The sequence below is a fragment of the Aquarana catesbeiana genome, linkage group LG02, assembly GCF_042186555.1.
Source record: "Aquarana catesbeiana isolate 2022-GZ linkage group LG02, ASM4218655v1, whole genome shotgun sequence".
Classification (NCBI taxonomy): domain Eukaryota; kingdom Metazoa; phylum Chordata; class Amphibia; order Anura; family Ranidae; genus Aquarana; species Aquarana catesbeiana.
In genome coordinates, this window is record NC_133325.1 from 101,105,993 (window position 1) to 101,121,265 (window position 15,273).

At 41.0% G+C, this 15,273-nt stretch overlaps 1 protein-coding gene across 3 annotated transcripts in view; it reads left to right on the forward strand.

Annotated features, from left to right (window-relative positions):
• The window catches only part of TRPC4 (transient receptor potential cation channel subfamily C member 4), a 301,283-nt gene that overhangs the window by 111,393 nt on the left and 174,617 nt on the right, over window positions 1-15,273 (forward strand). For all 3 annotated transcript variants that reach the window (XM_073613285.1, XM_073613287.1, XM_073613286.1), the window contains exon 2: window positions 3,967-4,369. In XM_073613285.1, the coding sequence (XP_073469386.1) occupies window positions 3,992-4,369 (378 nt within the window). In that variant the 5' untranslated portion in view covers window positions 3,967-3,991. The remainder of the gene's footprint in view (window positions 1-3,966; window positions 4,370-15,273) is intronic.

Consider the following 15,273-nt stretch of genomic DNA (forward strand, 5'->3'; position numbering starts at 1 on the left):
ATCTGTTGTGACACGTGATAACTATTACATAAATGTCTCTGTTGAAGTAAAAAAAAAAGAAAATATAATAAACTTTCAAATGGTTGATTATTTGATTTGCAGTTTTTTTTTACTTGTTTGCTGATTTTAATGTACAGGTATATTGTTTTTCAAATGCATAATTTGGAACTTTATACTAATTTGTGTAGTGAAAAATAATTAACAAAACTGACATTTTAGTAAAGTACAGGAACAGCCTAGTTTTTAACCTGAATAGTTGTTATACATAGCTTCCAGTGCTTTCAAAATTAACAAAACAGAAAAATAGCATAATTTTGTTTGTTCGATAAAGTGATACTAAATACACAACGTTTAATTTACATTATCACTACATTGTCCCTTCTATTTCTGTATGTGGATGACTGTAATTATTTTAATAATAAAAAAAAATCATCTATGTACCTTTTTCCTAATCAATATCCAGCTGTCACATGACCCAGCTCTTTCCCAGCCTGTCTGCAGAGGAGCTTCTAGTCCTCTGCTACTGGTCACATGTTTTAAAAAAAAAAACCTTTGGAGTACGAAGTAAAAATACATTTTATCAACAAACTGTCTTAAAGTGTCATACAAATATACAGTTGTGCTCATAAGTTTACATACCTTGGCAGAATTTATGATTTCTTTGCCATTTTTTAGAGAAGATGAATGATAACACAAAAACTTTTCTTTCACTCATGGTTAGTGTTTGGCTGAAGCCATGTATTATTATTCAACTGTGTTTACTCTTTTTAAATCATAATGACAACAGAAACTACCCAAATTACCCTGATCAAAAGTTTACATACCCTGGAATGTTTGGCCTTGGTACAGACACAGAAGGTGGCACACACAGGTTAAAATGGCAATTAAAGGTTGATTTCCCACATTTATGGCTTTTTAAATCACAATTAGTGGGTTTTTCTTTGTATCCTGAGCAATTCTTCTGCCAGTTGTGGCTGCAATCTTTCTTGGTCTACCTGACCTTGGCTTGGTATCAAGAGAACCCCAAATTTTCCTCTTCATATTAAATGATCAAACAGTACTGAGTGGCATATTCAAGGCTTTGGATATCATTTTATATCCTTTTCCATCTTTGTAAAGTTTCATTACCTTGTTACGCAGGTATTTGACTGTTCTTTTCTACCTCCTCGTGGTTCAGTGTCTAGCCTGCTTAGAGCATCCATGTGAGAGCTAACAAACTCATTGACTCTATATACACACACACTAATTGTGATTTAAAAAGCCACAAATGTGGGAAATTAACCTTTAATTTCCTTTTTAACCTGTGTGTGCCACCTTCTGTGTCTGTACCAAGGCCAAACATTCCAGGGCATGTAAACTTTTGATCAGGGTAATTTGGTTTCTGTTGTCATTATGATTTAAAAAGAGTAAACAAAGTTGATTGATAATAAATGGCTTCAGCCAAATATAGAGTCAATGAGTTTGTTAGCTCTCACATGGATGCTCTAAGCAGACTAGACACTGAGCCACAAGGAGGTAGAAAAGAACAGTCAAAAGACCTGTATAACAAGGTAATGAAACTTTACAAAGATGGAAAAGGATATAAAATGATATCCAAAGCCTTGAATATGCCACTCAGTATTGTTTGATCATTTAATATGAAGAGGAAAATTTGGGGTTCTCTTGATACCAAGCCAAGGTCAGGTAGACCAAGAAAGATTGCAGCCACAACTGGCCGAAGAATTGCTCAGGATACAAAGAAAACCCCACTAATTGTGATTTAAAAAGCCACAAATGTGGGAAATTAACCTTTAATTGCCATTTTAACCTGTGTGTGCCACCTTCTGTGTCTGTACCAAGGCCAAACATTCCAGGGTATGTAAACTTTTGATTAGGGTCATTTGGGTAGTTTCTGTTGTCAGTATGATTTAAAAAGAGTAAACACAGTTGAATGATAATACATGGCTACAGCCAAACACTAACCATGAGTGAAAGAAAAGTTTTTGTGTTATCATTCATATTCTCTGAAAAATGGCCAAGAAATCATAAATCCTGCCAGGGTATGAAAACGTATGCGCACAACCGTATACATTTGAGATTAAATACTTATTATTTTGTGGAAATAACACGGTGTGGTGGATTTCTTCCAATCACAGGCTGTGTCACGCCCCTCCAGCCTGTGTTTATGTTTAGCTGGTTAGTGGGCATGGAGGAGGAGGGAGGGAATGGGCTGTTATTTACCACTGTGTATACACCCACATGTGTTACAGTCACATAGTCTGCTCAGATGTGATAGGGAGAAAATGCTCAGTATAGAAACTCACTGAACACTGAGCATGTGCAGAGTTGCCATCACAGCTGCAAAATCCCTAGCTGAATTGGGGACATAAACAGAAGGGGGGATAGAAAGTAGCAGAATCAACCAGTTTTTTTGCAGAATACAGAAAACTAATCTCATAGTGACTGAGTGAGTATAAGCAGCATGCAATAGAGCATTTATTGATAGTTTTTATAATGTGGGTTTAGTGACACTTTAAAATTTGGCAGCATATGGCAGGCTTATAACTTTTAATATGTGGTCAATCTATAGATGTTTACGAAGTTGATCAGTTTGCACGCAGTATAAGATGTTTGTTTTTTTTGTTAATTTTGGATAGCGTAAGGAAGGGTGAAAATTTATGTCAGATTCCTAAATAAGTGAGAACTAGTGCGCAAAACCACAATGTGAGTATGGGAATTTTGAAACTGACGGTAAAATACCCGATGGAGAGCCGCCAACATAGATAGGTTCACTCAGCTCCCCAAAAATTAGTTAAATAAAGATATGTGGCGCTATTCCATCAATCAGTAGCAACAATAGAAATGTAAGATGTAATGGGCAGAACAAACCCCACCTTCTACAATAAATGTCCGGAGAAAGTACCCAATAGCTTGACAATAAATGTCACCATACACGAGTGGATAAAAAATATGGAGATACAGTTCTGAAGTATGGGACAAATAAAAAATATATATAAACAATTTGAGTGCTTGATGAAATATACCGGTCTCCCCTCATCAAGTGAAAAAAATTTTTTTTCAGTGTGAATCTGTGAATATAGAAAGCTGACTTCTCAAATAGAATACTTTTTTTTTTTTTCTTTTTTTTTTTTTTTTTTTGCACTATTTGTCACTTAAATATTTTTATACGCAAGCTCACGTTTAAGAGCCACTTTACTTAATTTGTCATCATTAATATTTATTTTTATCTCCAGTGATTATTTGTGAGGTATTGATTTATCACTTATGTATGATTTTTGGTTGCGAGTATTCTATTTGAGAAGTCAGCTTTCTATATTCACAGATTCACACTGAAAAAAAATTTTTTTCACTTGATGAGGGGAGACCGGTATATTTCATCAAGCACTCAAATTGTTTATATATATTTTTTATTTGTCCCATACTTCAGAACTGTATCTCCATATTTTTTATCCACTCGTGTATGGTGACATTTATTGTCAAGCTATTGGGTACTTTCTCCGGACATTTATTGTAGAAGGTGGGGTTTGTTCTGCCCATTACATCTTATATGTCAGATTCCTATTGCCATCTGTAACCCCATTAGGGAGAATTTTTTCACTTCCTGTCCAAATTTCCCTTGACTTCAATTCTTGACACATGTACAAAAAAAGACATCAATGGAGAACGATGGCACAGACAGCAATAAAAATATTGTCAGAATGCTGCTCTTTTAAAATGCGTTTTCCTTTTTTTTTGGTTTTTGTTTAGAGAAATTTGCAATCAGTTCCCGTCCATATAATGGGAAATCCACCAAACAGAGAAGCAGATAGCAATAAAACTCTGACAGAGTCTCAAAACCCCTCCCCAATCTATCCAAATTGAAATGTGTTTTGGTCCGGGCTTCACTAAAATGTAATTTACATTTTCTTCTTAATTAACACTCATTTATAAAGCAAATTAAAATGATTGTATTTGTTTTCTTTTTAGAGAAAAATTATAATGGCATAAAAAAATGGCTCAGTTCTACTATAAAAGAAGCAACAGCTCTCCATTTCAAGACCGGATTCCCCTGCGCATTGTACGTTCTGAATCGGAGCTCTCACCATATGAGAAAGCTTACCTGACCTCAGTAGAGAAAGGTGACTATGCCAGCGTGAAGCAAGCCCTGGATGAGGCAGAAATTTATTTCAAAATCAATATTAATTGCATTGATCCCTTAGGAAGAACTGCTTTATTGATTGCCATTGAAAATGAGAATCTTGAGCTGATTGAACTTTTGTTAAGTTACAATGTCTATGTTGGAGATGCTTTACTGCACGCCATACGGAAAGAAGTGGTCGGGGCCGTTGAATTGCTTTTAAACCACAAAAAACCAAGCGGGGAAAAACAGGTAGGTTAATTATATCATTATTGATTGGTTTTCATCATTATAGTAGGTTTTATTCTCTGTTATTTGTAAAAACAGACTTAACACAGCATCAGTATTTTTTCTTAAAGATCTCTAGTCTTATCGTTGGCCTATATAGAGTGTTTTTTTTGTCTAAAGGGAATAGCTGGTGATTTTCTATACTCTTATTTGTTACCATGCTCAAACTAAAATATAAAAAAAAATGTTGCTAGGTATATATGAATGATTTAAATATCTTATATTTACATATTCTGAATACACACAACTAATTGAGTCCTCGTACTCATGCCTGGTCAGGAAGGGAGTAAAACCTTCCGGAGCTCAAGTGATTAAATCGAAACATAAAAGCAGAGTAGTATGAAACACAATTGAGATTTGGGCTAATAAAGGCAGATGCACCTCAGCACTAACATGTTTCACCCAAAGGCTTTTGTGCCCTCTTTGTAAACTTTTGGGTAAAATATGTTAGGGCTGGGTGGTATCAATTCATGAGGACCTCTTGATTCTCCTAATGTTTGGACGCTGGACTTGTTTGAAATATACAGTTGTGCTCATAAGTTTACATAACCTGGCAAAATGTATGATTTCTTGGCCATTGTTCAGTTAATATAAGAATGATAACACAAAAACATTTCTTTCACTCATGGTTAGTGTTTGGCTGAAGCCATTTATTATCAATCAACTGTGTTTACTCGTTTTAAATCATAATCACAACAGAAACTACCCAAATGATCCTGATCAAAAGTTTACATACCCTGGTGATTCTGGCCTGATAACATGCACACAAGTTGACACAAAGGGGTTTGAATGGCTATTAAAGGTAACCATCCTCACCTGTGATCTGTTTGCTTGTAATTAGTGTGTGTGTATAAAAGGTCAATGAGTTTCTGGACTCCTGACAGACCCTTGCATCTTTCATCCAGTGCTGCACTGACGTTTCTGTGTTCTGAGTCATGGGGAAAGCAAAAGAATTGTCAAAGGATCTGCGGGAAAAGGTAGTTGAACTGCATAAAACAGGAAAGGGATATAAAAAGATATCCAAGGAATTGAGAATGCCAGTGCTCAAACTCTAATCAAAAAATGGAAAATTAGGGGTTCTGTTGAAACCAAACCACGATCAGTTAGACCAACTAAAATTTCAGCCACAACTGCCAGGAAAATAGTTTGGGATGCAAAGAAATACCCACAAATAATTTCAGGTGAAATACAGAACTCTCTGATAACATGTAGTGTGGCTGTTTCAAGATGCACAATAAGGAGTCACTTGAAGAAAGATGGGCTGCATTGTCGAATCGCCAGAAGAAAGCCATTACTACGCAAATGCCACAAAGTATAACACTTACAATATGCCAAACAGCACAGAGACCAGCTTCAAACCTTCTGGCACAAAGTCATTTGGAGTAATGAGACCAAAATTGAGTTTTTTGGCCACAGTCATAAACGCTACATTTGGAGAGGAGTCAACAAGGCCTATGATGAAAGGTACAGAGGTGGATCGCTGATGTTTTAGGGATGTGTGAGCTACAAAGGCACAGGAAATTTTGTCAAAATTGTTGGCAAGATGAATGCAGTATGTTATCAAAAAATACTGGAGGAACATTTACATTCATCAGCCAGGAAGCTGCACATGGGATGTACTTGGACATTTCAACATGACAATGATCCAAAACACAAGGCCAAGTCGACCTGTCATTGGCTACAGCAGAATAAATGAAGGTTCTGGAGTGGCCATCTCAGTCAACCCTTTGAGAAAGTCACGTGGACAGTGATGCAACGCATCAAGGAAAAGATCTGTGGTGATGTCACTTCTGGTCGCGGCCGAGATCAGAACTTATGTTCCTATGTGTACATGCTGGTTACCTGTTACATCAACCGTAAGCTTTTACTAAATATATTAAAAGTGTTATTGAATTACTGCACCATGGAGCCCTCCTCTTACTTTTCCATGTCACTGAACATTGCTATCCTGAGAGTTTGAGTATTCCTGAACTATCAGAGATCAATTGGCCAGGGATCGATTGGCCAGTGTGGATTGTTGAAGTGTGGCTCATTTACTCGATTTATGAGGTGAGAGGCTGGGGGAAATTGTATCACTCGCACTGGATGGAGGAAGCTAGTTACATTGTGGCACATGCACTTTATATTGGGTGGAATAGTCTGCATGTTTGGATCTAGCACCTGATTTGGAGTTGATTGCACTTTATAAAGAGACTTTGTTTACACATTGGACTTGATCCATTACATTTTTTGCACAAAGAACTTGTTTTGCACCATTGAAAGTTCCGGATTGCTATTTGCACTTTATGTCATATCTTTGCACAATTATTGCACTATTGATATTTGCACATATTGTTTGTCAAATTGGAGCACCATTTTTGCACTTTATTTGCATAATTGCTATTTGTTGCACATTTTTTGCACAATCACTTTCTAGTGGTTATATATTATTACACTTGCAGATTTTTTATTGTTATTATTTATTTAGTTTTAGCTTAGTAAGTGCCACATTCCTATTTATTTAATCTCAGTCTGCTGACCTCAATATCATTGAGCCACTCTGGGGAGATCTCAAACGTGCAGTTCATGCAAGACAGCCCAAGAAGTTACAGGAACTGGAGGCTTTTTGCCAAGAGGAATGGGCAGCTTTACCATCTGAGAGGTTAAAGAGCCTCATCCACAAATACCACAAAAGACTTCAAGCTATCATTGATGTTAAAGGGGGCAATACATGGTATTAAGAACTGTAAACTTTTGATCAGGGTCATTTGGGTAGTTTCTGTTGCCATTATGGTTTAAAAAGAGTAAAAACTGTTGACTGATAATAAATGGCTTCAGCCAAACATTAACCATAAGTGAAAGAAAAGTTTTTGTGTTATCATTCATATTGAACCAAATATTTAATCCTAAATGTCAATCACTTAGCCAAATAAACCCAAGAAGACATGTAGGATAAATATGAGGCGCTCTAAACAACTAAATCATAAAAGTGTCAACAATACAATAGTGGTGTCACCCTCTTATTGTGATCTTTACATCCTCGTGTAATCTACTGTTGTAAAACAACCGCAGACTATCCACGTGAAATCAACTGTTGTAAAATACCTTATAAATCATATAATAAATGACAATAAAGATTATGTATATAAATATGTGACACTCAAGTGAACAAGCGTGTACAATCACTTCACTCCATGCTGTGAAATATCAACCTCACATCAAAGTCCATATATTTCAAATAAATCAGCCCTAAAGAACTGTTGGTGACAAAATATAATTGGTAAAGAAATATAAATCAAGTGTCCCACACAGAATATGTTCTCAATCTTTGATGAACACAAACGAGTGTCTCCGTGTGTCTTCCACCACACCAACGTGTTCAGTGAATCACACCATCCAGAAATGCACTCACCGATTTATATTGCCAGCACTCTCATGCAAGGCAATAAACGCTTATTTTACCACACTCCAGGGAAAATAAATCATTCGATGTCCAGGGTGATAGTTATTCAATGGATCCACATAAAAGAAAATAAAGTGCTCCAATAGTGTGAACCAGCAAACAAATTTTATTAAATTCACTGCAATCTTCTCATAATGCACTCACATTCTTAAAAGATAAAACCAGCAGAAACCGTGTGCAATTCACATCAATCTTCAAACTTTGTGGATAAAACCTAATAACCAGCGGTCACGGCGGACCCGAGGTGTGCTGCTGCTGGGTTCCAATCTCACCCCTCCCTCGGTATTCCTCCGCTCCTCCGTGCACTCGAATCTCTAATCCTCCTGTGTGGCTGACAGCGCTATGCGTCACGTATCACATCCTTGCCATCCTCTTACAGTAAAGAACCCTCTATGTAGTTGTCAGGTCACCCGAGTCCAGGTGACAGATGCACTCCGTAGGAGTGCACCGCTAAGGTAGTGAACCCTAGGACTGACTGCTGCGGATTGAACTCTGGGAGGTTCAAGAAGCAGGTCTGGAGCACCAACACAGATCCCACTGAGAGCTAGAGCATAGATTCCCCAGGGCACGGAGTCTAAGAGCCAGCAGGTGTTCACCAGAGCCTCTAGTGGTGAGGATGGACTGCGCTGCAGTCTGGCTCCAGGTCGCGGCCCCCAGGGTCTCACAGCTCACGCTCACGGTAGACTACAGGAGAAAGAGGAAGGAAGCAGCAGGCTGGAACAACAAGGATAGTAAAGGGATAAGCCAAAGGTCGGGGCGAATAGCAGACAAGGATAAACATAGAACACGCCAAAGGTCAGGGTCACAAGAAGACAGAGATAGTCGAGAACAGGCCAAGATAAGTAACTGGAATCAGACGTAGGAGACACAGCAAGTTGCTCACGAAAGCTAAACACACAATGGTTGATCAGCAAGGTTGGCTTGCAATGCACAGGTTAATAGAGTGTTCCTAATTAGAGGCTGAGGTGGAGCTATGCTGAGGGAAGATATATAAGCAGTCAGGTGAGGGTGGCTGGCCTCTAAAGGTGAATACATGGAGGAGAGGTAAGCTGACAGACAAAGATTACTGCATAACCATGACAGTACCCCCCCTCTTACGTGGCCTCCCCCTCCCCCGCCTGGGCCCAGGCTTAAAGGGAAACTCCAGATGAAACCTCCTCAACAGATGAGGTACAAAGATCTCAGATACAGTGATCCAAGACCTCTCCTCAGGACCAAACCCTTTCCAATGTACGAGGTACTGAAGAATGCCTCTACGGCACCGGGAATCCAGAACTTGACTAACCTCATACTTTATTTTATCCTCAGAGACTGAAACCGAGGTAGGGAGAGGACAAGAGGACTTATTGAGAACTACAGGCTTCTTAGGAATGGGTAAGGGCACGAGAAGACCATCAGGAGTCAGGGTTCCCCAGATCCTTAAAGATGAGCTGGACATCCAGCACAGGACCATCAGACTGGGCAGAGGTCAGTGGATCATGAGACCAGGTTGGTTGTGACGTGTCACAAGAGTCAACCCGGATAGCTGAAACACAAGCAGGATGCAGAGAGTCCAGAAAGAAAGGTTGAAAACAGCACCTGGCCGAAAGGATGGATTGAGCCTCTTAGAAGTTTGAATGGACGTAGTAGTAGTAGGGTGAGGCAAGGTTACAGAAGGTCCTAAATAGGAAAAAGAAGGAAGCTCACTGGGCATGGGCTGGGCTGGCTTGACTGGTGCAAAGGCCGACTGAATAGCATTGCCAGGTGTAGCGACTACCTCAATCGGATCTCAGGGTGTAGCAATTGTGGAGCTAATGCCCTTATTTAATATGCTCCTAAAGCAAACCCATCTCTCCTCTGTGTTCTTTGCTCCTAAGATTTTATCCCAATTCATGCCTTCTAGCAAGGTTCGTAGTTTAGGGAAGTTGGCTTTTGAAATTCAGTGTCTTTGTGTTCCCCTTATGTTTCCTATTTGTGTGATTTATACTGAAGCCAATTGACCTGTGATTGCTGTTTCCTAAATTGCCCCATATTTCCACATTCATGACTAGGTCTGTATTTTTGGTAATCAGTAGATCCAGTAACGCTTAATATCTAGTTGGTGCGTCTACCACAGGGATCCTCAAACTACGGCCCTCCAGCTGTTGCAGAACTACACATCCCATGAGGCATTGTAAAACTCTGACATTCACAGACATGACTAGTCATGATGGGAATTGTAGTTCCTGAACACCTGTAGATCAGTAGATCAGTAGACCTGTAATCAGTAGATCCAGTAACGCTTAATATCTAGTTGGTGCGTCTACCACAGGGATCCTCAAACTACGGCCCTCCAGCTGTTGCAGAACTACACATCCCATAAGGCATTGTAAAACTCTGACATTCACAGACATGACTAGTCATGATGGGAATTGTAGTTCCTGAACACCTGGAGGGCCCCAGTTTGAAGACCCCTGGTCTACCATCTGAACCATGACCAATCTATGTCTGGATAATTAAAATCCCCCATTATGATAACACTTTACATCCTTGTTGCTAATCCAACTTGTGATAGGAGATTCGTCTCCCACTCCTCCCTCAGGTTAGGGGGCCTATAGCATACTCCCAGTATTATTTTCCACTTTATCCCTTTGGCGCTCTACCCAGAAGGATTCCACCTCCTCCCTAGCTCCCTTAATGATGTCATCTCTCACATTTACCTGTACATTATTCTTGCTATATAGGCATACCCCTCCTCCTTTTTTTTACCCTCTCTATCCTTGCGATAAAGGGTACACCCTTGAATGGTTGCCAGCCAATCATGAGAGCTGTTGAACCAGGTCTCTGAAATTCCCACAAAATCTAAATCCTCCTAATACAACAGGAACCCTAGTTCACCCATCTTGTCCGCCAGGCTCCTGGCATTCATGAACATGCCATGTAGTTTAAACCGGTTGCATACTATCCTCTTATGGGGTGTTCCAAGATTGCAACTAGGACTTGTTACTATACTTTCCTTGGGTTTATGTGCTTTAGTCAACCTAACGTTAATGCCCCCAATACTACCCTCTGAAATATGTTCCACGCTGACTATCTCTACCTCTGTGCCCTCCCTCCTACGTCGCCTAGTTTAAAAACCCGTCTAACTTTTTGGCCATCTTTACTCCCAGCTGATCTGCACCACTCTCTTTTAGGTGCAGTCCGTCCCTTCTATAGTACTGGTGATCGACTGAGAAGTCGGCCCAGTCCTCCAGGAACCCAAACCCCTCCTTACTATTCACGCTCCTCAGCTGCTTGTTTACTTCCCTCATCTCCCTCTGCCTTTCTGGTGTGGCTCGATGTACCAGTAGTATTCCTGAGAATACTACCTTGGAGGTCCTTTTCCTTAATTTAGCTCCCAAGTTCCTAAAATCGTTCTTTAGGACACTCCATATACCTCTGACTTTGTCATCGGTACCAACATGCACCACGACAGTCGGGTCTTCAACAGCCCCTCCCAGTATTCTGTCTACCAGATCCATGATGTACTGAACCTGAGCGCCCGGTAGACAACATACAGTTCGGCGCTTCAGGTCTTTGTTACAGATTGCCCTCTCTGTCCTTCTAAGAATTGAGTCCCCTACCACTAGAATCTGTCTTTCCTTTCCCTTTGCCCCCCCCCCCCCTCACTGAGGAGTTCTTCCCTGGCAGCTAGGAGAGTCCCTCAGCTCCCTGACTGGTTTCACCAATGTCACTAAATGGAGAGTACTTATTGGGATGCTCCAGCCCTGGATCAGCATCCCTGGTACTTCCCCCTCTACCCTTCCTGACTGTCACCCATCTACTCTTTGCTAGTGCCTGCACCTCTTTGTCTCCACCCGCCTCTGTGCTGGCCCCTGCCGGCACCTACCGCGTACAATCCTGGCTCTCCTTTAGTATGGAGGGACTTCTCAGTACTGACAGTTGCTTCCCCAGATTCAGAACCTGGGCTTCCAGCGAAACAATGTGCTTACATTGTGTACAGTAGTATTCACCCTCGATTGTATGATTAAGGACCACATATATGCAGCAAGATGTACAACGAGTCGCCTCTCCACACCGGCCAGGCATCATACCTATTAATTTAATGAGGATTGGGATTATACCCTGTCCAAATTACCTAACAACTAGTTTCCTGGCACTAATACTCACAGGTACTCAACAAGACAATACATAGGTACTTGCAGATCAACGTGCACTCGCTGACCAACATGCACTCGCTGACCCATGTGCACTCGCTGACCCATGTGCACTCGCTGACCCACGTGCACTCACAGACCTACGTGCACTCGCAGACCAACGTGCACTCGCAGACCAACGTGCACTCGCAGACCAACGCGCACTCGCTGACCAATGTGCACTCGCAGACCCACGTGCACACACACACAATACACAAGTACTAACAATCCACACAAACTACTCAGACAACACTCCAGGTTCTCACAATACACTGGAACTACCTGACACTAATACTCAATACAGCCCACGTGCACTCGCAGCACTCATGTACTTACAATACACAGGTACATACTCACCCAAACAGGTACTTGACCCCTGTTATAACCTCTTGTTTTAAACTCTGGTGTTTATAACTCACCACTTAGTCCAGTTCCACTTGGTCTAAGTTCCAGCAAGCTCAAAGATGAGCAGGCTCACAATGAGTTCTCTCACATTTAAAAAGGGAGTCAAACGCCAGGATCTGTGGCAGATGCGCCTGTGCATGTTCCTATCTTTGTATGCTTTGTTAAGCTCCTATGCTTGAGAACATGTGCACATCTATGCACATGGAAATGGGCATGGCTGCCATGAGGTTCCTGACAATATGGTTCAGTGGAAATACACTTTATACTTTTTTGTCTTGATGCAGTGAACTCTTTAACCTCCCAGAACCCTGACTCCCCACGCGTCCCCGTGATGCACATCTGGAGTGCTCTGTGATCCAAAGGAACAGCGATCACAGATCTGGGTAAAGAGTCAATCACAGCCACTCTTTACGATCACTCTTTTAGATCAGCTGTGTCCAATCACAGCTGATCACAGTGTAAACAGGATTTGTGGTTATCGTCAGTCCTCTACTCACGCTGACAGCATGTGAGGAGAGGAGAGCTAGTAAACAGCAATCCACACAGGGGACATTTACACTAATAATCAGGGCACTGATCATCAGTGTCCTGATGATCAGTGCAGCCCCAACACTGCCCTTTAGTGCTCTCAATTAGTGCCCATCAGTGCTGCTTGTCAGTGCCACCTATCAGTGCCTGTCAGTATTGCCTATCAGTGTCTATCAGTGCCCATCAGTGCTGCATATCAGCGCTGCCTATCAGTGTCCATCATTGCCACCGATCAGCAGCCATCGTTATCGCCTATCAATGGCCCCTATCAGTGTGCATCAGTGCTGCATATCAGTGCAGCCTCATCAGTGCTCATCAATGCCGCCTCATAGCGCACATCAGTGAAGAAGAAAAATTACGTATTTACAACGTATTTACAACAGAAACTAAGAAAAATGTTTTTTTGTTCAAAAAACACCAAAATAAAGCTCTATCTGTCTTAAAAACATGATAAAATGATTCATTTGGGTACAGTGTTGCATGACCGCGCAATTGTCATTCAGTGCGACAGCGCTGAAAGATGAAAATTGGCCTTGGCAGGAAGGGGGTGAAAGTGCTCAGTAAGCAAGTGGTTAAATACCCTTGATTACTGATCTGCAAGAATGAAGACATATATATATATATATATATATATATATATATATATATATATATATATATATATATACACACAGTATATATATATATATATATATATATATATATAGCGCCAAAAATTTACACAGCACTGTACATATATTATACATTTGCATCAGTGCCTGCCTTCCAGATTGTTAGATTCTATTAACTATATTACATTCTATAATTATTTTACATCACTCTATTTGAATAGGTGTGCACTATCCAGTATATGCCTGCCATATACCTCTGTGTGAAGACATTACTTTGACTTTTAGACTTGGATGGATAATTTATGGAATACTGAACTGTAATACTCACCCTATGCAGACACGGTTAACAGAGTTATCAGAGTTAACAGAGTTATTTCATTCTAATCTTTTTTCACTGCTAAAGCAGTGAATAGCTGAGAGCGCTAATAGGAGTGTTGTGTCGGGGTGGCCGCCCCCCTGTCAGAACACAACAGCTCAGCGGGGGAGATCACTTTATTAACGTTGGATCGTTAGTACAGCGGCTCCGACCGGAGCTGTCAGTTTTTTTTTCCTTCAACCCACTGGTATTAATAAAAAAAACCTATTCCCAGATAGTAAGGATAACTTGCCACAAATTTGTGGCAGTGTTGAATTGTTATGCCCCGTACACACGGTCGGAAAATGTGTGATAGGACCTTGTTGTCGGAAATTCCGACCGTGTGTGGGGTCCATCACACATTTTCCATCAGATTTTCCGACACACAAAGTTTGAGAGCAGGATATAAAATTTTCCGACAACAAAATCCGTTGTCGGAAATTCTGATCGTGTGTACACAAATCCGACAGACAAAGTGCCACGCATGCTCAGAATAAATAAAGAGATGAAAGCTATTGGCCACTGCCCCGTTTATAGTCCCGACGTACGTGTTTTACGTCACCGCGTTTAGAACGATCGGATTTTCCGACAACTTTGTGTGACCGTGTGTATGCAAGACAAGTTTGAGCCAACATCCGTCGGAAAAAATCCTAGGATTTTGTTGTCGGAATGTCCGAACAAAGTCCGACCGTGTGTACGCCCTATAACTCTGTTAACTTGCTGCACATTTTTACTGGCAAGGTGTACACTTGCAGAGCACTTGAAGCACAAATTCTTGTTGACACTTTTCCATGTACGTCCCTGTTCCCTCCATAAAGACATGAATGAGCAAGTTTGGGGTGGAGAAACTTGACTGGCCTTCACAGAGTCCTGACCTCAACCCGATAGAACACTTTTGAGATGAATTAGAGCGGAGAGTGTGAGCCAGGCCTTCTCGTCCAACATCAGGTCCTGACCTCACAAATGCGCTTCTGGAAGAATGGTCAAACATTCCCATAGACACGCTCCTAAACCTTGTGGACAACCTTCCCAGATGAGTTGAAGCTGTTATAGCTGCAAAGGGTGGGCCAACTCAATATTAAACTCTACGGACTAAGACTGGGATGCCATTAAAGTTCATGTGTGTGCATAGGTGTGCGCCCCAAATGTATTAAAACATGGACAGTGTTAGTAGGGCAGTGGATGGCGTCAGTAGAGCAGTGGACTTGTCAGTAGGTCAGAAGTTGGTGTCAGTAGTTTTTTATTATTATTTTTTAATTACTTCTTACAATTTTTTTAGGAGCTGCATTGGGGGGGGGTTTGGTGAAATATCAGCAGGGGAATCTGCGCAGCGTCGGTTGATTAGGGTGTGCCCAGGCACACCCGGCACACCC